The sequence below is a fragment of the Poecilia mexicana genome, unplaced genomic scaffold (assembly GCF_051168715.1).
Source record: "Poecilia mexicana isolate PSO_F unplaced genomic scaffold, ASM5116871v1 scaffold_2, whole genome shotgun sequence".
NCBI classification, from domain to species: Eukaryota; Metazoa; Chordata; class Actinopteri; order Cyprinodontiformes; family Poeciliidae; genus Poecilia; species Poecilia mexicana.
This window is the reverse complement of record NW_028263371.1, coordinates 11,824,696-11,849,775: the sequence shown is the minus strand read 5'-3', so window position 1 is coordinate 11,849,775 and position 25,080 is coordinate 11,824,696. Positions and strand designations below refer to the sequence as shown.

Genomic DNA, 25,080 nt, shown 5'->3' with positions numbered 1-25,080 from the left:
TATTTATTGACTTAAAAAAGCATTTATACAATTTATCATGAAATACTCATCAAGAAACTCGAGAGCTATGGTTTAAGAGGAGGAGTTTTGCAATGGATGAAAAGTTTTCTCAGCAACAGGCAACAATTTGTGCAAATGGGTGATTTCCATTCCTCATGCTTTGGTAATGGTTGTGGTGTTCCTCAGGGCCCAGTACTGAAACTGGAGATGTACAAGCTAGAAACAAACTATTAAAATATTCCAAAATTGTTACGGATAGAGTGGATGGATATGACTATAGAGAAAGAATCAACTTCAGAACTTCACCTGTTGGAACAACGATGAAAATAATGTGCGTCTCAGTAATTGGTGTGAAGATTTGGATCAAACTCAGAGTTGAAGCAAAGTCCAAGCATGACGTATTTTAAGAAAAGCCTCAAAATGGTTATTATTCAAAGGTTCAGGGACAAACAGGGTGACGAATTTGTCTGGGAGGTGAAATGTTTGTGAAATAAAAATTACTATCATCATCATGTAATTTATAAATATGAATTGATGTTTTGATCAGTGACTCAGAACATGAGAAGCTTTTTCACCAAATCCTTTTTTCCTCTAGTAATTTTTCAGACGCTCCTTTTTCCTTGTCCTTCAGTGAACCAGGCTGAGGTTCTGCTGCTCTGGACCACATTTGGTCTCAGTTTTATCCTCCGTTGTCTCTGCAGCTGGAAGGACTCAGTAGTTTTTCCTTCCACAAGAGTTGAACCCTGAATCGTCTCCTGCTATGAAGTCGCTGCACAGCCAGTTAAAATGCTGCTTCTGATGGCGTCCAGGATGAGTCGGACCCGTTTGATTGGGCCCAGAGGAGGAGCAGAGCGGCCGATGCTGCAGGACCTGGTGTCTGATCGGCTGTGGGAGATCGCTCCATCGTTTGCTCTCACTTTCTCTGCCGTTGGTTGGATTCAGCAGATGGTTGAAGAGAGTTTCCAGCATCAGTTCTGCTCTCATTCCTGCTGGATGGATTTATTTCCTGAACCCTGTGATGGTACCAGGTGAGGCTGAAGGCGTTTGGTCCCATTGGACCTTCTGGTTCCCAGCAGGTTCCTTCTTCTGGTTTTCTGACTCCACAGTGACGACGGTAAACTCGGTCCTGTGGCGACTCAGTTGCTCAGCAGCTGAACATCATCATTTTGAATCATTCATGTTTAAAAGTCAAAGAGCTGAGCTCCGATTGGATCAGAACCGCTCTTCATTCAGAACCAGGCTGTGGAAAGATGGCGGCAGCAGAAATACTTTGTTGCTGTCATTGACAGCATCTGCTGATCTGAACTCCAGACTGACTTTGTGTTTAAAAGCTCAGCAGCTTTTATCCACGTTTTATTCTGCTTTTAGAGAATCTTTCCTTTTTCTCTCTCCTGCTGGTTCGGGTCACTAATGCCTCGTTTCCACTGAGCGCTGCGGCGCATCTCGACCCGGTTCACTCTTTAGTCCGGTTCCATCCTGAAAACGTCCTAATCAAAGGTTAGTAGCTTTCCTTGTCATTTTTACTGAGTATTTTAGTTGAATGTTAACAGCTTTGTTAAAAAGTTTGAAGTATTTTTCTCTCCATGTGGATCAATAATACCAAGCCTCACAGCTGATATTCATAAACAATAACAGAGGCTGAGAGCTGATTGGATATTGATTCCTGATAATCAGCTGGAGCCCAGACTTGATGATCAAAATGATAAACTTTTATCATAATTGCCCTTCAGGCTCTTATTGATAGTTATTGATTACCAAACTAAACCTGTTGCTGCCAACAGTTTGAACCAGAAGAGCCTTTAGAGAGTCGTAAAGATTTATGGTTCAATATCTTTTCTGACTGTAGTGAACTGTTCTGATGGATCCGAGTCGTCCAATCAGGACGGACCTTGTTTCCCTCCTTCAGCTGCAGATTCACCATCAGAACCAGCTGCTTCAGTCTCTCACACCATCAGCTGCACTTTGTAACCTGTGGAGCTGTTTGGATGTTGAGAGTTTGGTTTGTTCCTGTTTTTACTGCCTGCTGTAAAATGAATTGCCACCAGGATAAGAAAGAGGAATCGACCTTTGACCCTTGCAGTAGGGTTGGCGGCATGAAGGTTAATGTTCAAAGAAGTGGAAGCAGTCAGAAAACGATCCGTCTAGAAATGGAGTCGAATGTTTTCCAGACTAGAAACAAAGACAGAAATATTAAAGCTGAACTAAAGCGATCAGATCTCCTCCCAGGATTTCTGCTGATCACTTCCTGTTTTACTGAACTACTTCCTGTATTGATAAGTTGACAGGAAATGAACTAAATATTAGGAAAAAACCCTGAAAAAGTTTAAGCTTAGAGTTTTCCAGCTCAGCTCAGTGTTGATTCAAAGGCAAGAAGACAGTAAAGGTGTTTAAAGTCACCTGGGCAGGGGGCGGAGCCTCAGGTGGAGTCAGGGATCAGATCAGGAGACATGGGGTCAAAGTTCATGTAGCAGCAGAGCAGAGTCTGGATCAGGGTGAGTGTTCACTTCTTCTTGTTTTCCTCTCTCTGGGTTTTCTCTCTGTGGAGGAACCAGAACCAGAACTCGGCCCGGTTCTCCTTCAGCTCTTCATATCTTCACAGGAAACAGACGAAGCTTTGATTTTCTGACATTTGGACTCAAACTAACAGAGAAGCAGGAAGTTCAAACCTTTGTTCTCTCAGTGGGAATCTTGGACCGACCCGTTTATCCTGGTTCTTTAGAGTCAAAGTCTCTTTAATCGTCTCTCTGGGAGAAATTGGACTTTAGTTTGGTTTTGCTGCTTGTGTTGTTCTCTTCCATATCATCACCAAAATAATCAATACTTTCATACATATTTTGCAGTTTTGAACTCCAAGCTTTTGAACTAAAATTAACTGAACCAATTTTGTGTGTGGTGATCTATCGTCCGCCAAAATTCAACAAGGACTTTATTCATGAATTCTCTGAACTTTTGGCAGGGATTGCCCTAGAGCATGATCGTATTTTAATTATAGGTGATTTTAATATACACATATGTTGCCCAGATAAACCTCTGGTGAAGGACTTTTTGGACTTGATTGACTCATTTGATTTTACACAACCTGTGGTTGGACCAACACATTCAAAGGGCCATACTCTGGATTTGGTGTTATCACTCGGGCTTTGTTTGGATGTCATTGCAATCTTTCAGACTTGTATTTCAGATCATTTCCCTGTATTATTCTCTATTAAGATTTCACCTCCTGTGGTTACAAGCAATGCTAAACCTTTACTTTGTTGTACCATTAACTCTGATACTGCTCTTCAACTGAATGCAATCTTAGCTCCTACTACATTCCCTACTGATAACCTTGATATTGAAGCTCTTGTTACAAATTTTAACAACGTCTGCTCTAATGCTCTAAATACTGTAGCTCCTTTGAAAATTAAATCAACTACAAGAAAGAAAGTTTTGGAGCCGTGGCTTAATGAAACCACTCGTGCGCTTAGACGAGAATGTAGGCGCGCTGAGAGGAGGTGGAAAAAAGATAAACTGCAGGTTTCCTTTCAAATTTTGAGAGACAGTTTAATTAATTATCAGAATGCTGTCAAATTAGCAAAATCGAAATATTTTATTACTTTTGTAGCTTCAAATAGGCATAGGCCGCAAGTCCTTTTTCATGTCCTGGATAGGATTGTCAATCCCTCGATTATATCAAGTCCTTTAGACTCTGTTGAACGTTGTGAGGCTTTCTCTATGTTCTTTATAGGAAAGATTGAAGCTCTTAGAGGCTTGAATAAGCTGGTAGACTTAGATTCCCTTGGAATGCCACAATGCCCAGCAACTCTAGAGCACTTTCAGCCAGTTTCTATGGATGAACTGACGTTGGTTATAAACCATCTGCGGCCTTCAAATTATCCACTGGACTGTCTTCCTACTCGTCTGATAAAAGACATTTTTCTGATTTTTGGCAGCTACATTCTTACGGTGATAAATACCTCATTGCAGTCAGGTTGTGTCCCATCTACTCTTAAACATGCTGTGGTCAAACCTCTTCTTAAAAAATCCAATCTAGACCCCAGTGACCTAGCAAACTTCAGGCCCATTTCTAAATTGCCTTTCTTATCTAAAATTCTTGAGAAATTAGTTTTTATTCAGCTTGAAATGTTTTTAAAAGACAATAATATAACTGAGAAGTTTCAGTCTGGGTTTAAAGTTGCTCATAGCACTGAATCTGCCTTGCTCCGAGTGTATAATGATCTCCTCTTAACAGTTGATTCAGGCAACATTGCAGTTTTATTACTTCTAGATTTGAGCTCTGCATTTGATACTGTAGATCATCAAATTCTCTTACATAGATTATGTAAGGCCTCGCAGGCCAACACTGTGTTGGCCTGCGAGGCTCAGTATTCGAATGGTTCAAATCTTACTTAGAAAACAGAACCTTTTCTGTTCATCTTGACCAATCCTGTTCTGGGGCCAGACCATTAAAGTATGGTGTTCCCCAAGGGTCAATTTTAGGGCCCATTTTGTTTATCTTGTATTTACTGCCTCTTGGTAAAATTTTCCAAAAATTTAATATTTCCTTTCATTGTTTTGCAGATGACATCCAGATTTATTTGCCCCTTAAATTGCAAAATGGTACAAATGATTCTCTTCAGCTGTTGCTAAACTGTTTAGCTGAAGTTAAATTATGGATGGAGAAAAACTTTCTTCACCTCAATGAAAGCAAAACTCAAGTTCTATTATTTGGTCAGAAACTTCAGACTACAAATCCAGATCAGATTCTTGGTTCTTTAGCTCGCTCTTATCAGACCTCTGCTAGGAATCTTGGTTTCATATTTGACAGCTCTTTAAAGCTAGAGAAACAAGTTAGTTCTGTTGTTAAATCGAGTTTTTACCACCTTCGGCTTTTAGCAAAAGTTAAATCTTACTTCGGTTTTAAGGACTTTGAAAGACTTATCCATGCCTTCATAACAACTCGACTGGATTACTGCAACTCTTTATATAGAGGGATGGAAAAATCAGATTCAGCGACTTCAAATGATCCATAACGCAGCAGCACGGCTTCTCACAGGAACCAGGAAGCATGACCACAAAAGGCCAACTCTGGCATCTTTACACTGGCTGCCTGTCTTTTATCGAATAGATTTTAAGATTCTTTTGTTAACTTTTAAAGATTTAAATGGGTTAGCCCCCCCTTATCTTCGGGACCTTTTAAATTTCCAGTCTGTGTCCAGAACGCTACGATCAAATAATCAGTTATTACTGACAGTTCCTCGAACTCGACTTAAGAGGAAAGGAGATCGAGCTTTTTCTGTTGCTGCTCCTGTTTTATGGAATAACTTACCTTTCCAGATTAGATCTGCCCACAGCCTGGATCATTTTAAATCGCTTCTTAAAACTCATTTTTACTCTTTGGCATTTAAATGATGTGTGTTCTGTTTTGTCATTTGTGTTGTTGTTTTTGTGTTGTTGTTTTTGTACAGCACTTTGGTGCAGTCTTATACCTGTTGTAAGGTGCTATATAAATAAATTTGACATTGACATTGACATTTCATACATTGATATTTAAATAGATTAAAACCAAACAGCTGCTCCGACCTCTAAATCAGGTCACTTATTTTTCCCATGGAGCCGCATAAGAAACAGTAAATATAGTGGAGGGCCGGGCCGATTTATGTTTTCGCATCCACCTGAATAATGTGTAGTTGCGCCACTGGTGACTCCTTACAAGGTTCGGATCCGTCCCGTCCTTCCAACCAGCGCTTGGTGCCCAGAGGAGAAAACCTCCTGCTGCTCCTTCCCTCCTGCCTCACCTGGAGATCCAGGCCGCCGCTGCTGGGACCTCCGTCCGTGGAGCGTCGGCTCCTTCGTCCATGGAGGGTCAGGCGATTCTTCTTAGTGGCTGTGTCCTTGGCGCCACCTGCAGCTCTGATCGTTTCCCTTCTTGCTGCCGCCATTCGGATCACAGCCACGGGGGGCATCTGCCTGCTCCTGCTTACCAGCAAGTTTCTGGAGGTCCATATGGAGTCTTTGATGGTGGCTAGGGATGAGCCACATCTCTGCGAAGTACTTCTTCACCATTTTCCGGTGGCTCACCCCGTACAGCACTAGCTGTGTGTCGAGGACCTCCCTTGCTGGCAAGTATGGGAATTGCAATAAGCCCTGTGGCCTTTGCCCACAGGTCCCTGGCAGCGCTGCTCTCCCACAGCAGGTGTCTCACCGACTCCGGCGCCACAACCGGGTCGGGGGCAGATGGACGTCGCTGACATGCCGCGGGAGTCCATAACGGCTCTGACCAGGAGGATCTCATGAGCCACCATCCATGACAGGTCCTGGAGTCTGTTCGGAAGGACGGGACGGCTCATGTTGCGCCAAACCGTGGCGGCGTCTCCGAACAGGAGGCCGCGCACTGGAGTCACTGGTTCCCGGTCCTGCACAACAGAAATAATAAAACGATTTTTTTGAAATTTGAAATTTATTCAAACATGATACAAATAAAAAAATAAAATAGTGCACAATAACAAGAAGTGAATAAAAAAAAGAAAATACAGATATCTGTTTCCCTTAACATATCATGCTCAAAATGGGGTAGGAAGAAGAAAAAAACTTCTTACCCCCTAAACACTTGAAAACTTACAGTACTACTGTTATTTAAAAGAAAATCAAAGTCAAGTGAAAATCAAAGTGGCAGTCAGCAATTACTGATATTTACCTATACATTATCCCTTTTTATACTGGTTAGTCTTTCCAAACCCTTACACCAAGTTGTTATCTTCAATACACACATTATTGCTTTCTCTCACTCATGTCTATCTCTATTGAAAATGACCTCCTTATATTTTCTTTTGAATTGTATTAAACTATTGCTTTGTTTTAAATCTTCATCTAATTTGTTCCATAACTTTACACCTTTAATTGAGATACAGAAACTTTTTCTTGTTGTTCTAAAATTGCGGATCTTTAAGTTTGAGTGACCCCTTAAATTATACCCCCCTTCTCTTTCAGAAAACATACTCTGTATGTGCTCAGGTAGCAACTTTTTAGATACTTTGAACATAAATTGAGCCATTTTAAATTCTACAAGCTCGTCAAATTTGAGAATTCTGGATTTTATGAAGAGCGGGTTTGTATGCTCATAATAACCAACATTATGGATGATTCTAATGGCTCGTTTCTGTAGGACGGTTACCGGATGTAAAGAGCTCTTGTAATTGACTCCCCTCACTTCACAGCAATATGATAGATATGGTAAAATCAGAGAGTTATATAGAATATGAAGTGATTCAGCATTCAATACATGTCTAGCTCTAGCCAATATATATATGCTTCTACTGAGTTTACCCTGTAAATGTTTAATATGAGGTTTCCAACTGATTTTGTCATCTATTATTACGCCGAGGAACTTATTAGCAAAAACCCTTTCTAGAGTTACGTCCTCTATTTGAACTTGGATTTCAGTATTTTTCTAACAGTTCCCAAAGACCATGATTTTCGTCTTGTCCAAATTTAATGATAATTTATTATGGTCAAACCATATCTTTAACTTACTAATCTCTGAGGTGACTATTGAGAGAAGATGTTCTAAATTGTCACCAGAGGCTAGAATATTTGTGCCATCAGCGAATAAGATAAATTTTAATACATTGGACACTTTACTGATATCATTTATGTAAAGATTAAATAAAACTGGTCCCAATACTGATCCTTGTGGTACTCCACAGACAGTCTCCTGCCAGTCAGATTCCACATCTCCCAATTTCACAAATTGTTTTCGGCTCTTTAGATAACTCCTCATCCAGTCCAAAACTACTCCCCTAATTCCATAACGTTCTAATTTTTTAAGTAGGATTTCATGATTTATTGTATCAAAAGCTTTCTTTAGATCTATAAATATCCCTACTGCCAGTTTCTTACTATCTGTTGCGTTGGTTATTTCTTCTATTAAGTCAGTTACGGCCAGCGATGTTGACCGGTTTGCTCTGAATCCATATTGACTGCTAATAAGTAACGAATGTTTTTCTATGAATTGTTCCACTCTTTTCTTAAAGAGTTTTTCCAGGATTTTGGAAAATTGTGGGAGAAGAGAGACAGGCCTGTAATTAGTGAAGAGGTGATTATTGCCAGTTTTATACATTGGTTTGACCTTAGCTATTTTCATTTTGTTGGGAAATGATCCTGTTTGAAATGATAAATTGCAGATATAAGTTAATGGTTTAGAGATTCCTTTAATTACTATTTTAATAGTTTTCATGTCCAGATCATCACAGTCAGTGGATGTTTTATTTTTACATTTATTCACAATGTTTATGATTTCTTCTTCTAAAACTGGGTTGAGATAGAAGGAGCTGGGATTATTCTCAATTTGATATTGCTGAGTTGCAGTATTTATAGTCGTTATTTTTCCTGCTAATTGAGGTCGTATATTAACAAAAAACTATTGAATTTATTGACTACACTTTTCAAATCAGTAATATTCCGTTCATTATCTATAAAATAGTGTGGATAGTTATTATTGTTAGAAAATTTTCTAATAACTCTATTTAAAATCTTCCATGTTTCCTTAATGTTGTTTTTATTAGTATCCAGTAATTTGTGATAATAGTCCTTTTTACATGTTTTTATAATATTAGTCAACTTATTTTTATATTTCTTATATTTATTTTCTAATTCAGACGTTCTATATTTTAGAAATTCTCTATAAAGTTTGTTTTTCTTTTTACATGCCTTTTGTATTCCTTTTGTGATCCACTGTTCATTTTTTGATTGCTTTTCCTCTTATATTGTTTGATTGGGCAATGCTTGTTATACAGTGTTTTAAATGTTTTTAAAAATTCTTCATATGCTGAATTCACATCATTTATTTTATATATTAATCTCCAATCGTAGGCCAACAACTCAGCTTCTAGAGCTTTTAATGTCTCTTCAGACGTAACCCGTCTGTAATGCGTCTCTATTTTTTGATCGTCTGTTTTGCACTTACAGTCGTAGACTATGAACACTGGTAAGTGATCAGTTATATCATTAATTAATATTCCACTAATTAAATTATTTTCCAGCACATTTGTGAAAATATTATCAATTAAGGTAGCGCAGTGCGATGTAATGCGACTGGGTCTGGTGATTTTAGGATACAGACTTAGACTGAACATGGTGTTAATAAATTCTTCAGTCATTCTATGTTTATTTGGATTAAGAAGGTCAATGTTGAAATCCCCACAAAAAAATATTATTTTTTGATTAATTGTTATAAATTTTTCTTCTATCCAGTTGTTGAGTACTTCAATGTTTGATCCAAGGGCTCTATAAATGCAACTCACTAAAACATTTTTCTTTTTTTCCACGAATATTTCTATAGTCACACATTCAAACATGTTGTCCATGACAGTTGACATTGTTTCGATCAACTTATAATTAATCTTCTTGTCAACATATAAAGCTACCCCCCCCCCTCCATTTTTTCTCTGTTCTTACAAACCATTTCATAACCATTGATTTTCAAAGTCTATGCCCTTATCACTATTGAGCCAAGTTTCTGATAAGGCAATAACATTGAAGGTCTGTGAAAGTTGTTGGATGTATTGTTTGATGCTGTCAAAGTTTGCATAAAGGCTTCTGCTATTAAAGTGAATTATTGACAGCTTTTGTTCCGTTTTAATCCTATTGTTGAACTGATCATCGCTGTAATAGTGACAACTATCATTGATGACATTATAGAAATTGTTATCAGGATCAATGTCAGTTTCAATATCTTGCTGATGATAGTTTCTTTGTTGGAATACAGTTAGCTCTATATCCTCATAGGCCGCGATCTGTTGCATGTTTCTCTTTCAGTAGTGACCGTCATCTATATCTGGCTGTCTATCATACATTATTGGATAATTTAGGGGTACTAGTACGTGGATGGGTGATCAACTTATCATAACGTAGGTAAGCAATGTCTCCTCTTTGACGTGCTGCTTTTAAGTCTGGCATTAGTTCCGCCCTCCTTTTCCTTACCGCATCCGTGAAGTCTTCGTTGATGAAAATCTTAGATCCTTTAAGTGCCTTGGTGCGCTGCAGAATAGTTGATCTGTCCTTGTATCGTAGAAATTTCACAACAATGGGCCTGGGTCTGTCTCCTCTAGGTTTACCGGTGCGGTGAGCTCTCTCCATCTCGATCTTATGTTGAAAGTTTAGCTTTTCATTTAAAATAATTTTCATTTTCTCCTCAGTCTCAGTCCAAGTCTCATTTGGTGATTCAGTAATTCCATCAAAAACCAGATTGTTTCTCCTTGATTGCCCCTCGAGGTACTCCATTTTATCAGTGATAGTCATCATGCCCTCACATACTTTAAATATGTCTGACTGCACCGTGTCACTTCGGTCCTTGTGCTTAACACTTTCTACTTTAATATCGTCAACGTCTTTCTGTGTAAATTGCAGACTGGTTTTAATGTCCTGTAGTTCTCGTGTCATTGCGTCCATTCTGGTGTTAGTAGTGTCCACAATGATTTTAACAAAACCTTTAAAATTGTCCTGTTGTTGTTGGAGTAACTCCATATACATTTCCTTTTGCTGGCTCAGCAACTCTTTGACTTGCGTGAGTGATACGCAGTCCTCATCTTGTCTCCCGTCGGTCTTGGATCCTTTTGGAGGCTTTATTTCGCTTGTTTTTGCCGGTCGCTTCCTTAAGGCTCCTGCTCAGCAGTTGCTTGATTGCAGCGGCTGAAACGACTCTCGGTTTCTCTGATTCCGTCCTTTCCTTCTTATAGTTTCTCGCTCCCTTCAAGGCTTCGGAGAATGAAAAGACGCCAACCCGGGGTCTGCACTCCGCTCCGCAGCAGCATTTGCTAGCTGGTAGCTAATGACCCGCTGTTTGTTTGGCCACAGAGCGTCTCAGATCTCAGGATTCTTTGTAGGTGAGATCCTTCTTGTCGAAACGTCCTCCATGCAGAACGAGGCGTCTCTGGCGGTGTCGACCTCGGTGCTGCCCGTCAATGATGCTTAGTTAAAATCCTGCTCTCCTCTCCTTCCAGTTTAAAATGCTCTAATTATTTCTGTATAATAGCGTATGCTGGGGTGAAAAGCTGTTCAGTTTCCTCAGGTATGATCCAAACCAGAATCTATTCATTGGTTTGTTTTTGGGTCGTTAAAAATGTTCATGGCTTGTTTGAGGTGAGTGCTGGTGTAGTGGCTGCCTAAAAACAGGTACAGGTCTGGGACTCCTTTCCCTCCTTTCTCTTTGGGTTTGGTCATAATGTTTCGTTTCAATCTCTCCCATTTGGAGTCCCAGATGAAATAAAAAATGTCCCGTTGCAGTTCTAAAATCTCTCCTAGGGGAATGAAAACAGAACTGGTTAGTAAAGACGCTGGTAAAATCACTGCTTTGATTATTAAAATCTTTCCCTCTATTGTTTGGTTTCTCATTGTCCTAAATCCTAGTCTTTGTTTAACTCTTCATGTTATTTCTGTCCAGTTTGTTTTTCCTTCTCCATTTTTATCAAATTTAACCCCCAATATGTTTTGCTCTTCTTGAGTTACCTGAAACTGAAGTCCTATTTTTTCACTATTTTTCCACGGTCCGTAAAATTGTGGTTTTGTTTTTTCTTTATTTATTTTTGAGCCTGATGCTTCACCGAACCAGTCTGTTAATTATGAAAATCTCTGTCTACTGATAAAAGATGTGTACATAAAATGCTAAAATCATCCATATATAGAAGACATGTCGCCGCCTGCCCTCCACTCCCCGGTATAGTTACACCTGAGATCTGTGGGTCTTTTCTCCAGATCTGCGCCAGCGGCTCGATGCAGGTCAAGTAGAGAAGGCAGATAACGGACAACCCTGATGGACACCGCAGGTCACTTTCACTGCTTTTGTCAGAAACCCGTTAACCATGAATCTACTGGAGATGTCTCGGTACAGGAGTCCCACCCAGGCTATGAACCTCCCAGGAAAACCCTTTTTTATTTATTTTTTATTTTATTTTTTGCAGTACCTGGAGGAGGTACTGGTGCGAGACCCGATCGAAAGCTTTCTGAAAGTCTAGATTTAGGACCATCAGCTGAATGTTTCTGTCTCTCGTAGAACAGATGGAGTCTCGGATCAGTGAGGCTGTCCGTGATCCTCCTGCCCGGCACCGCGCAGGCCTGATCCGGGTGGATTAGATCCCAACACTCGGCGCATCCTGGCTGCTAAAAGTTTACTAAAAAGTTTACAACGTTTAAAAGGGTCGCCAGTTTTTTAGATCTCTTTTGTCCTTGTCCTTATATAAAAGTGTAACTATTCCTGTTCTAAAACTATCTGGAAGTGTGTCGAGTTTATTAAAATCAGTAAAAACAACAATTAAATCAGGCGCTAAAATGTCCCAAAATGTTAAATAAAATTCTAAAGGGAGTCCGTCTGAGCCAGGACATTTTCCTCTTTTAAAACTCTTCAGTGATTTAAAAAGCTCTAAAAGAGTAAAATCCTGCTCTAGAAAACTAGTTTCTTTTAAACTTTTTTCAAGATAATCCAAAGTTTGGTTTATATTTTCTTCGTTGACTGGATTTCCTGTATATAGTTCGTCATAGAACTTTTCAATCACTTTTTTTCTTTTCTATGTTTGACACTGTTTTCATTTTCTGACTTTAGTTCAGACATAAAACTCGGATTATTTTCTTCAAAAAGTATCTCGTACATTTTCCTCCTTTCTATTTCTCTCTCTCTACTTCTTAAAATAACTCGCTTGCCAAAATGCTCATTTCTTTCTTTACTTCTCTTATTTCTTTATTAAATTCATTCCCTGTTGGTTTAAAATCTCTGTAACGTTTCTGCAGCCCCGTCATGTGTCTCTGTTCCTTCTTCTTTTTATTTCTCCTGCTTGTCTGAAGAAAGTCTGGGTCCTACCTTTCACCATCTCCCACCTCTGTGCTCGTGTTTCGTGCAGGTCTTGGAGGGTCTGCCACTCCCGGTACCGGCTGACCAGAGCCTGGTCCTCCAGCAGGGAGTGGTTGAGCTTCCACAGACCTCTCCCGGTCGTCGCACCTGAAGGTTCCTCCTTCTGTCCTGCACACTTTCACTTACACTTTCATTTGGTCTCATGTAGACAGAATCAGTGGTCGTCACTCAGATATGAGGCAGAAACACAATAGCAGGTTTAGACCTGAGGATCAACAGACTCTGAATCTCTGGATGGAGCAACATGGATAGCTCAGAAGTTCTCCAGATGTTTGTGAGGAGACGAGCCAGCAGAGATCAAAGGTCATGAAGGAGTGAAGGAGTCGATTCAAACCAGATGTTACTGCTGGAAACATCTGGACTCATGAGGGGAACCAGCTTCTGCTTCACAGGACACTTACTGGACCTGGACCACTGGACTGACTGGTTCTGGTTTCTCTCTGCAGAAGTCCAGAAGATGGAAAATCTGGATCTGAAGAAGAACAGAGCAGAACCTCCAGGACCCATCAGTCCATCTGTGAGGAGTGACCAGTCCAGAGGTGATCCTCCAGACTTCAGTAATGAACCTGGACCATCAGACAGAAAGTAAGAAACCAGTTTCTAACTGGTTCATGTGATTCTATAGAGATAAAATATAAATGATATCAACTGGTTGGTCTCAATGCTTAAATAAAAAGTAAGAATTTAGATTTTAAATTAACTTAAAGCTAAATAAATATGAAGGATGTTGGTCAGTGAATCAGAGTTTGAATGAATCGATGATAAAAATGTTGCAAGAAAACAAAACAACTAAGAATGTGAGGAGCAACGACTCAGATTATATACTGGGAACACTGGGTCCAGTTTATTAACTGGGAACACTGGGTCCAGTTTATTTACTGGGAATACTGGGTCCAGTTTATTTACTGGGAACACTGGGTCCAGTTTATTTACTGGGAACACTGGGTCCAGTTTATTTACTGGGAACACTGGGTCCAGTTGACCCAGGTAGGCTGATAACCTGGCCACGCCCACTGAACCTAAGCAGCTCTAAACAGAAAGGTCAAAGGTCAGAGCAGCTGAAGAGGACTGGGCTGGTCTCCTGGTTCTGAGGTTCTGCTTCCTGCTCGGTTCTTGGGTTCTGGTCTTTAATGACCCACATCGGCTCTTCAGACCAGATGAACAGCTTTAGTTCTGATATCCGGGACCAGATATTCTGTTCTCCACCTTCTACCACTAGATGGCAGCAGTGAGACGTTGTGCAGTGCATTCTGGGCTTTGGAGTTCTAATAGTGGACACTATAGAAATACTTTGTGGACTAATCCCTAGAAATACGATCTGATCATCTCCATCAAACTGGGACATGAGCCTGTTGTCCTGCAGGTTCTGCTTTGACCCATGTGACCCAGACCAGTAGAACCAGTTCTGGAGAAAACGTTGAGTTTGACCAACAGATCAGTCTGAATGTTTCACTCTGGAGCTTCAGACCTGCAGCAGTTTGTGTTCAGAGCTTCTTCTCTGGTTTTTATCTCAGTTTCTCACTGATTGATCTGAATAACAACATGTTTGTGTTTCAGACGTCAGAACCTTAAACGGAAAGCAGAACCTCCAGGATCCATCAGTCCCTCCATGAGGAGTGACCGGTCCAAAGGAAAACCTCCAGTCTTCAGAACTGAACCTGGACCATCAGAACCAGAGTAAGAAACCAGTTTCTAACTGGTTCATGTGACTCTGCAGAGCAGGACTGGTTCTAGGCATGGATACACGAGGAGACAGGCAGAAAGTAAAGGAGGCTTTATTATGCGTCCATTTTCTGCTCCATGATATTTATTAACATTGATGACTAGTGATTGATTCATGGGATAAACTTTGTCCAACTCCACAACAAAACTCAACCCTAAAACCTTGAAATGAAAAAGTTTCTTCATAAACTTTTTATTTTCTTGTTAAATCCAAGATTTAACCAACAACATAACATTTATCTACTTGGATTGTGATCATGCAGTTTTGCATCTTAAGCTGATTTGAACCTAAGTGAAGATAAAAACACATTTCTTTCAAACAGTAATAACAGACAGACTAAAGCAGAAGGTTTTTAAACTCAAAGCTTCAAAAGTCTTTCTTCCTGCTCCTGTTTTCTACTGTCTCTTTGCTTCAGTGCTCAGTGAGACATCAGGCAGGATGAATGATCTTAAAGATTCACTGAATGTTGGCTGTGGTTGGTTACCCAGCATTGGCTCAGGTGATGCACAGCAGCTTTATTACAGGAGACACACCTGATGGAGAACCAACACAGAAAATGAGAAGGGAGAGGGCAGGTCAGACATTTTCTGTTTCATTTGGAAAAGGCAGCAATTTGACTCAAAATAGGGATTTTGTTTGAAGTTGAAAAAGAGGAAAAGGATAAAGAAGGAAGATATGTAATGATTGTAGGACGAATCGGAGAAATGACAATTTGAGTAATAAATGTTTATGAGGAGAAGGACAGTTTCCTGAAACAAACAGTCAGAATAATAACTGATGATGGAAAAGGAATGAAACTGATGGGGGGAGACTTTAATACGGTTTAAAATAATATATTAGTTAGATACTCTTCTGATTATGGGCCACAGACAACGACATCCAGAATGCTAAATAATATTATAAAGAGCTGGTCTGATTGATGCTTGGAGAAATATCAACCCCAAGAAGAGAGACGACACATTTTACTCAGATCCACACAAAAGCTACTCTGGAATAGATTATCTATACAAATCTGAGCCACATATACATAAGGTATTAAAATGTAACATAGAAAATATAACTATAAGTGGCCATGCAGCTATAATGTTGTCTCTGTGTGGACAGACAGATTCTGGTTCATTTGTCCTGGTTCCTCCACAGAGAGGATCTGCAGAGCTCAGAGGTTCCCACTGATCCGTCTGTCCAGCAGCACCAAACACAGCTGGACTCCATATTTATGGTCTGTACATCGGTTCTGTTCAGTCTGTAGACCAGAGGACTGTCAGTCTGTCCAACATGGACCTGATGTTCAGATCTAGTCTGATATCTTCTCATTCTGTTCCAGCTGCTGGAGGAAAACATTGTCACATTTGTGAAGAACGAGCTGAAGAAGATCCAAAAGGTTCTGAGTCCAGATGACCCAGAATGCTCAGAGGGTCAGAGTGAGGATGAGGAGCAGAGGAGGAGCAGCAGAGAGGCGGTGATGAAGATCACCCTGAACTTCCTGAGGAAGATGAAGCAGGAGGAGCTGGCTGACCGTCTGGAGAGCAGTAAGAGGATTTCTACAACAATTCTGCTGTTATGTTGAATAATTAAAACATGATTACATGAGAAAATGAATTCAACTGAAATCAAACAAGAGAAACGAACAAACACAGAAAATCTTAATCAAACAGTCACATGAGCTCAATGACGTTCTGGATTCAGCAGCTTTTTTATTTAAACATCACCTGTGGTGACTGATGTGCTGCTCATGAAATATAAACTTTGGGAACTTTATATTTACCGTAAAATACTGTAAAAAACAAACATGGCAGCAATGCACAAGATAAAAACCCATTTTAGTTTTAATTCCTGCACCCAGTACATAAAAATGTTCCATTCAGCTGCAGATGAAGAACCTTCAGAAACACACAGACAGCTACCAAATTCACCCTGTGATGCAGCAGCGCCAACATTGAGGGCCAGTAAATGATAAACTGCTGCTGATCTGCATGACATGAACTCTCCGACTGTCTAGCGTCCATCTACATGCATCCAGACAGAAGAGGTGGCTAGAAGGTCTCCTTGTTGAACTGAGCTGCAGGCATTTGATGCAGATCAAGTTCAAAAGGTTCTTGCCAAGGTTTTTATACAGTTTTTCCTGTTTATCCCTAAACAACCAACTATCAAAGTGTCTCTGAATCCTTCTGCTTAGGGCAGAACCTGGATTTCTACTGGAAGTCGGTTTGTAAAGAGTAAACAGGACAGTGGAGAGAACAGTTCCCTGGCTTGACCCAGTGCTGCGTAATATTGTGTCCCAGTTTGCTGTTTTCATTGGTCACTCTCCCCAGCTACAGTGGCCTGTCCAGACCTTACAGTGTGTTGTCTCCATGCAGGGACTCGAGCTGGAAAATGTCAACGGAAACTCAAGTTAAACTTGAAGAAGAAGTTCCAGAGTCTCTCTGAAGGCGTCGCTGAACCTGGAAATCAAACCTTTCTGAACCAGATCTACACAGAGCTCCACATCACAGAGGGGTTAACTAGAGAGGTCAACCAGGAACATGAGGTCAGACGGATTGAAACAGCATCCAGGAGACAAGAAACAATCAGGAGAGAAGACATCTTTAAACCTGGAAGTGATCAACCAATCAGAAGAGTGATGACCATGGGAGTGGCTGGCATTGGGAAAACACTGTTAACACAGAAGTTCACTCTGGACTGGGCTGAGGGCAGAACCCACCAGAACATCCAGTTCATATTTCCATTCACTTTCAGAGAGCTGAATGTACTGAAAGAAGAAAAGTTCAGCTTGGTGGAACTGATTCATCACTTCTTTGAAGATATTAAAGACGCAGGAATCCGCAGCTTTAAAAAGTTCCAGGTTCTGTTCATCTTTGACGGTCTGGATGAGAGTCGACTTCCTCTGGACTTTGATGATAATCTGATCCTGACTGATGCTACAGAGTCCAGCTCAGTGGATGTTCTGCTGACAAACCTCATCAGGGGGAAACTGCTTCCCTCTGCTCTCCTCTGGATAACCACACGACCTGCAGCAGCCAATCAGATCCCTGCTGAGTGCGTTGGCATGGTAACAGAGGTCAGAGGGTTCACTGACCCCCAGAAGGAGGAGTACTTCAGGAAGAGATTCAGAGGTGATGAAGAGAAGGCCAGCAGGATCATCTCCCACATCCAGAAATCCAAAAGTCTCCACATCATGTGTCACATCCCAGTTTTCTGCTGGATCACTGCTAAAGTTCTGGAGGATGTGATGAAGACCAGAGAGGGAGGAGAGCTGCCCAAGACCCTGACTGAGATGTACATAGAGTTCCTGCTGGTTCAGCTCAAAATCAAGGAGGAAAAGTTTGATGGACGACGAAAGACAAAAAATATCTGGAGTCCAGAGAACAGGAAGCTGATTGAGTCTCTAGGAAGACTGGCTCTAGATCAGCTGCTGGAGGGAAACCTGGTCTTCTATGACAAAGATCTTGATAAATGTGGCATCAACATCAAAGATGCTGCGTTGTTCTCAGGAGTTTTCACTGAGATGTTTAAAACGGAGAGAGGAACGCGCAACCTCTCCGTCTACTCCTTTGTTCATCTGAGCGTCCAGGAGTTTCTGGCTGCCGTCTACATGCTCCACTGCTTCACCAGCAGGAGGTCAGAGGTCATCAAGACGTTCCTGGGACAAGAATACAATGAAACATCTCTAGATGACTTCATGAAGAAAGTCATGGAGAAATCCCTCAGCAGTAAAAATGGCCACCTGGACCTGTTTGTCCGCTTCCTTCATGGTCTCACTGTGGAGTCCAACCAGAGACTCTTAGAGGATCTGCTGGGTCAGACAGAGAACCGTCCAGAAACCATCCAGAGAATCATCATCAACCTGAAGGAGATGAACACTGATAGAATCTCTCCTGCCAGAAGCATCAACATCTTCTACTGTCTGGTGGAGATGAACGACGTCTCATTTTATCAGGAGATCCAACGGCTGCTGGATTCAGGGAAGGAGCTCTCAGAGACTGACTGTTCAGCTCTGGCCTTCATGCTGCAGATGTCAGAGGTTCTGGATGAGTTGGACCTGGAGAAGTACAACACATCAGATGATGGACGACAGAGACTGTTTCCAGCTGTGAGGAACTGCAGAAAGGCTCGGTGAGTCCAGATGTTTTCATTGTGTGAATGCTGATTCAGCACTATTGTCCTCCTGTTTCTTCTTCTTTCTTCAAGTTGATTCTGGATGTTTTTGGCCTTTAGCTACTTCCTTCATCCTCTGGATGATTTCAGCCATTCAAACATCTAAACATTCAGTTCATCCAGGACAGCTGCAGCTTCTGGTTTTTACACATTTTGATCTTTTAAAAATATTTAACTTTTTATCAGTTTTCAGTTTGAAATGAATAGAAAACCCTGAACTCTAGAAAATGTCTATTTCCTCTCAGATTCAATCAGCCAGAGAGACTTTTTAAACTTTAAACTCTCTTCACTCATTGAGCTGCTGCTCCATAATTCACCTTTTAGGATCTTTGACTGTTTTTATAAAATAATTGTTTAGGTTTGATGGAAAGTTGAACCATTAAAATAAACCGTTGCATTAATTATAAACTTTGTGAACAGTGTTGATCTTCTTCATCCCGTCATCATCCTCTCCTCTTCCTCCTCCACTAGTTTCCTCTGAGTTTGTAACTGAGACCAAAATGTGGTGATTGTTGTCTGGTTCCAGAAAAAGTCCTAGTTTCTGTCAGATCCTCCCAAAGCTCTGAGAACTCTGCTTCCAGAGCTGGAACCATTTTCCTCATCAACTCTTCATCTGCAGCCTTTGTTGAAGCTGTTAGCTGTCCTCCATGAAGACCTGCAGAGACATGAGCTTCAGCTCTTTAGACATCCCAGCCTCTTTAGTTCTGGAGAACTTTCACTGCTTCACCATGAAGATGCTGCTGGACCCAAACGCTCCGTCTCCTCCAGGGGTTTTGCTCTTCAGCTCTTTAGGAGTTTAGCAACAATTTCTTCTGACATCCAAACCTTTGTTCCTCTGAGACGATGGACAGACCACTGCAGAGACACGTGTCCCTCTTCCAACCAGTTTGTCCCAGTTCCTCTCAGACCAACAGAGGACGGTCCAGACCTGAAGGAGCAGCAGGACCGGTTCTGCTGCTGCTCTGCAGGACGACCAGAACAATCTGCAGCTTTTAGCTGAAGCAGGTTGACGACTGTCCACTTTCTACTTTGTTACAGCATCAAATCCAGCAGATGAACGGAGACACAACTGGGAGCATCATGTGTCTGGTCTGCTCCCAGTTTCCTCTGTGGCAGCATTTAATAATCTGCTGCTGGGAGCCACGTTTCTATAGAATATACTACTATTATTAATGATGAGGAGGATTCTAGATGCTGCAGCAGCAGATATGGGCTAAACAAACCCAGAGATGCCAGAGGTCCACAGCAGGCTGGACTTCCTGCTCTGCTCACTTCATTTATAACTCACTTCCTGCTTGGTGGAAGACCTCAAGGAGCCAAATGGTCTAGTCCAAGTCAGTGTGACTTGTCAGAGCTGTGAGCAGTTCCTCCTCCTCTCCATCATCTCCAGTAGTTTCCTTCATTCAGCTCAGTCAGCCTCTTCATCAGCTGCTGCAGCTCCTTTGAGGCTCTGATGCTGCAGAGAAACTGAACTTTCCTTCACAGATGATAGAAGATCTTCAACATCTGACTGAGCTGAAGGTCTGAGGACATGAAGCCTGGACCAGAACCAGAACCAGAACCTGGACTTTAGTCAGGAGCTGCACAGACTCTCTGTCGGGTCAAACTCAGTAAACTGAAGATCACATGTTGATCAGATGATGACATCATGATGACATCACTGTTATCATATTTTATCTGTTCATGATCCAGATTGATTTCATTAGAACTGAATTTATTTCTTCTCTCATCTCAGACTTGGTGGCTGTTTGATCCAACAGGCTGAATGTGAAGTTTTGGCTTCAGCTCTGAAGTCCAACCCAGATCTGATTGAACTGGAAATAAGTGAGATCATCATAAATGGAGCTGGAGACTCTGATATGAAGAATGTGTCTGAGATCCTGCAGAGTTCAGTCAGTAAAGTGAAGAATCTGAGGTTTGTTTTCTCTATTTATACAATAAAATCATTCATTGATACATTAATCCTTAGTTTAATTGATAATTTAGTTGTAATATTTAAAAACATTATTTTTAAATGTCAGATTCAAATTTCAAACAATTTTACCTTATAAATGATTTTCTTATTTCAGACTTTGAGATTATTGAACTTTGTTTTTCAGTTTTTAAAATGTTTCTGACTGATGAACAAAATGAGTAAAATAATTCAAATGAAGTTCATTAACGATGGAGATGTTTCAGTTTGGTTGGTAAAGATTCAGATTGTTTTATTTCTGATTCTCATCTTTACATCCAGAATGAAATGTTTTCCTCCAGTTGAGCCTCAAACACTGACCAGTTCAAACCATCATTAATGAAACATCTAAGAAGTGACTGATTGTAGAAAAGCAAATCTAGATGAGCTGAATGACAGTGAGGTTTGCAGCAGCAGCAGGTTCCTCACTTTGTCCTGAAGCTGTGGTTCTGTTGGGCCGGGTCAGAGAGGAACCGTCCTCTTCAGTCTGACAGCTGTCAGTCGGTTGGAGCCTCGTCTCTGTGATGAAGCTTCATCAGGTCACGTCTCCTTAGGAAATAATGGCCTCCATTGGCTTTCAGCAGCTTTAAGAAGAACCTAAGGCCATTGATGAAGAAACTGAGTGGTTCTGATCCGGTTACCAAGTCGGGTCTCCAGCTGATGATCAGGAACCAGCAGAAATAGCTCACCTCATCCAGGCTGCTGCTCATAGAAAACTTTGAGTTTCTTTGTTGATCAAATGTTCTGGTTCTGCTGGTTTGGACTCTTTAAACCAGTTTGACTGGATCAGATGTTAGAATCAGTTCATCATGTTTCTTTTACATTCAGGGAAATTAATTTTCTACATTTTATTATTTATTTGTTCATATTTCAGTTTTAACTGTATCCTGTTGGCTTCAGCTCATCTTTTATTCTTTATTCAGATTGTGGATCTGCAGTTTGTCAGAGACCAGCTGGACGTCTCTGTTCTCAGCTCTGAAGTCCAACCCGACCCATCTGACAGAACTGATCCTGTACAGAACCAACCTGGGAGATTCTGGACTGAAGGAGCTCTGTGGTTTTCTACAGACTGAAGGCTGCAGACTGGAATCTTTGAGGTTTGTAATTATATAATAATCAATATTTCAGTGATTAATTATCTATAATTGATCATAAATCAAAGTTCATATCTTCTGTTCTAATAAATATTTTCTGAGTTTGTTCCTGGATCCAGAGTTTAATTTATTCCCTCTGTGTAACTGAGTTGGACCTGCTGACCTGACGTCAGAACAGGACAGCATTCGGACCCCCAGTGTGTAGAAATCCCCCTCATGTCAAGCAGGTCAAAGGTCATTCAACCCAGTCTAGAAAAGTGAATTCCTGGAATCTGAATTCCAGGAATTCAGATTCCTGGAATTATGATTGATAATCAATAATCAATCATTGATTATTGAACAAATCAATAATCAATGATTGATGCTTCAACACTTTGATCAGAACCTGGAATGATTTTACTGACTAAAATCCTCCAACACAACATGACCCAGTACCAGGTTCTGGTTCTGGTTCTGAAGTCAGCAGGTCTTTATTGAAGCAGCAGCTTGTTGGCTTTAATATTCATGAGAATCTTTAACTGGTTCTGTTGGACTGGTTCACCTGCATCCTGTTGGCTTCAGCTCATCTTTTATTCTTTATTCAGGTTGTGGAGCTGCAGATTGTCAAAGATCAGCTGTGATTTTCTGGCCTCAGCTCTGAAGTCCAACAGCCTCCATCTGACAGAACTGAACCTGAGAAACAACAACCTGAAGGATTCAGATGTTCAGCAGCTGAAGCGTTTTGTAAAGACTTTACAGTAAGTAAATGTTTGTAGTGAGTCCAGCTGCTGTCAGCATATTGAACTAAACCCAGTTAGCATCAAAGCAAAGCTCCAGTGTTCCCAGTAAAGCTGCAGCTTCTCAGTGGGAGGAGAATGGTTCAGGCTTCCTGATTGGACACAGAGACAGCAATCAGCCAATCAGAGGAGCAGCAGCTTGCTGTGTTCCTGTGTTTGTGTTGGTGTGAATATGAGTGTTGTTGCTGTGTCCATGTCTCCAGGACGTCCAGCTGGACTCCAGCGTCCAGCCGTCCAACATGTCTAGAGACAGTGGTCCTCATTCATCAAACTGTGGCAGCAGCAGATCTGATCTCAGATCTGCTTGTTCTCTCAGTTCAACAGGAAACAACTGATCAGGTTCATCTTGGTCACAGCTCTGAGATCAGTCTGACTGCAGCCTGGAAACCATCTACTGGATGTGCTGCGTCACTGACTGCTGCTGGAGAGGCTGGAAACACTCACTGATCTGATCTCTCCTTCCTTCTTCTCTCTGCAGGTTCAGATCTCTGTAAAGTAGAGAACGGTCTCTGTGTCCTGCTGATCCTCAGAGGTTGAAGCTGCAGCAGTTTGAGTCTAAAGAGACTCTGACTGGATCATGATGATGACCTCTGACCCCCAAGATTTTCCTCCCGTTTATTTTCTCATGTCTGTCATTTAGTGTCTGATATTGTTTGTCTCTTTGGATCAATAAAGATCCGATTCAAACTGGACTCCATTTAGAGGCTGCTTCTTCTTCTGTTGACAGGAAAATGTTCCTCAAAGCTCCACAGATAAAAAGATGCTTTACTGGAAACTGCAGAGAAACTTCAGCTTCCATCACAGAAACCAGTTGAACCAGTTTAGAACTGGATGTCCCACAGGAACTCTGATCTTAGAGCAGTTTTCAGGAACATCCAGCATTTATCTGGACATTATTTTAATATTCTGTATATATTGTTATTTTGTTATCGTCATTCTAAAAATCTTTAAATAATGAAGTTTTGCATCACATTCATTGATCCTCAGCTTTAATATTCCTCAGCCTGTTTTGGTTTTACTTTTTTAACTCCATGTTTCATGTTTTGAGTTTTCTAGAGAACTTTAGGACTCGATGCGTCACATCAGGCTCTTTACTGAGATTCACTGATTTATTCAGACCTCAGAGAATCACTGGGATAATGTGCTGATTGGTTCATGTTTTTATATTTCTTCTAACCTAATATGGGTTATTTGGTTAATAAATATTTTAATAATGCTCTTTGTACAAATATAATAACTGCACCTTTTATTTTAATCCTTCATGCTGTCTAGCTTTTTGTATTTGGATCAACAAAGAATTGAAAATATATTTAAGTTTTCATTTTGACTTTATTTGGGTTTACTAAATAATTTAGGTTTATTTAGTAAGAACAGAAACATCTTGTTCAGTTGATCTGAGCTTTTGAACTGATTTTGTGGTGAACCTTTTCCATGAACTGCTGAGATTCATGATTGAAGACATTAATGCAATAACGTCATTAAGTCTCAGTTAATAAATATTGAGGCAGTTTGTTTTTACTAAACGTGTTGCATCAACCATTTTATTTAATTGTTTGGATAATGTGCTGATTGGTTCATGTTTGATTTTACATTTATTCTTATGTAATGTGGGTTGCTGTCTGTTTAATGAGCAATAAAGTTTTTAATAACATTCTTTGTGTTTTCTGTTCAGCAAATTGTTTACAAAACTACAGGTCAAAAAATTAGAACATCACAAAAAGTTCATTGAAGTCATTGTTTCCATTCAAAGAGTGAAATTTGTATATTTTATTCATTCAATACATTCAGACTGATATATTCTCCCGCAGGAGCTTCTGGTTCTGGTTCTGTTCTGGTTCCACCCAGCAGAACCAGTCACAGTTTGACCTCTGACCTCTGGAGCCAAAGCATATGCCCAGATGATTGTTGAGTTTCTGGAAGGTTCTGGTTCTGACAGACAGGAAAACTCCCAGCATGCATCAGGATTCTTGGTCTTCTTTAGAGTCAAAGTTCTGGTTCTGGTCCAGATGGATCTGAAGTCAGTTTCTGAGCAGTTAGATTTACTCAGTTACTTTTACTCCAGGAATCTTTTGTAAAAATGAGCCTTTAGGAGTATTTTTACTACGCTGTACTTTTCCTGAGTACTTTTATTTTGAAGTATTTTTACTCTGACTTCAGTAAATTTTCTGGCTCCTCGACTCGCTGAGAGGAACTTCACTGAACGAAGAACAAACTAGTTTTAGACTAAAATTCACCAGACACACATCTACAGTTTCTTTTACAATTTATATGTTTTATTTAGAGAGAAACTGATTTATAAATACATTTACCTTATTTTATTATTCTGACAGTAGGTTATTTATATTAATTAATTTCATTTACTCTTTATAATACCAACATTTCCTCCAAACTTTTATATTTAAAGTTACAAATTTTGGAAATATTTGTTGCCAGGTTTGATAGATTTGTTCATAAACACCAACAACTCACTGAGAGTCGGTTTGGATTTAGGTCACAAAGAT

At 40.4% G+C, this 25,080-nt stretch overlaps 1 protein-coding gene and 1 pseudogene across 1 annotated transcript; one reads left to right on the top strand and one right to left on the bottom strand.

The window, feature by feature from the left end:
- Positions 1-5,713: 5,713 nt before the first annotated feature.
- Positions 5,714-10,116, bottom strand: LOC148160425 (uncharacterized; annotated as a pseudogene).
- A 4,351-nt stretch (positions 10,117-14,467) lies between these two features.
- Positions 14,468-24,230, top strand: LOC148160424 (NLR family CARD domain-containing protein 3-like). The gene is made up of 8 exons (XM_088010844.1): positions 14,468-14,557; positions 15,744-15,822; positions 15,928-16,132; positions 16,961-18,716; positions 20,494-20,673; positions 21,633-21,806; positions 22,388-22,540; positions 23,058-24,230. The coding sequence occupies exons 1-8, from the start codon at positions 14,490-14,492 to the stop codon at positions 23,071-23,073; spliced, it is 2,631 nt and encodes an 876-aa protein (XP_087866970.1). The 5' UTR covers positions 14,468-14,489; the 3' UTR covers positions 23,074-24,230.
- Positions 24,231-25,080: the final 850 nt, after the last annotated feature.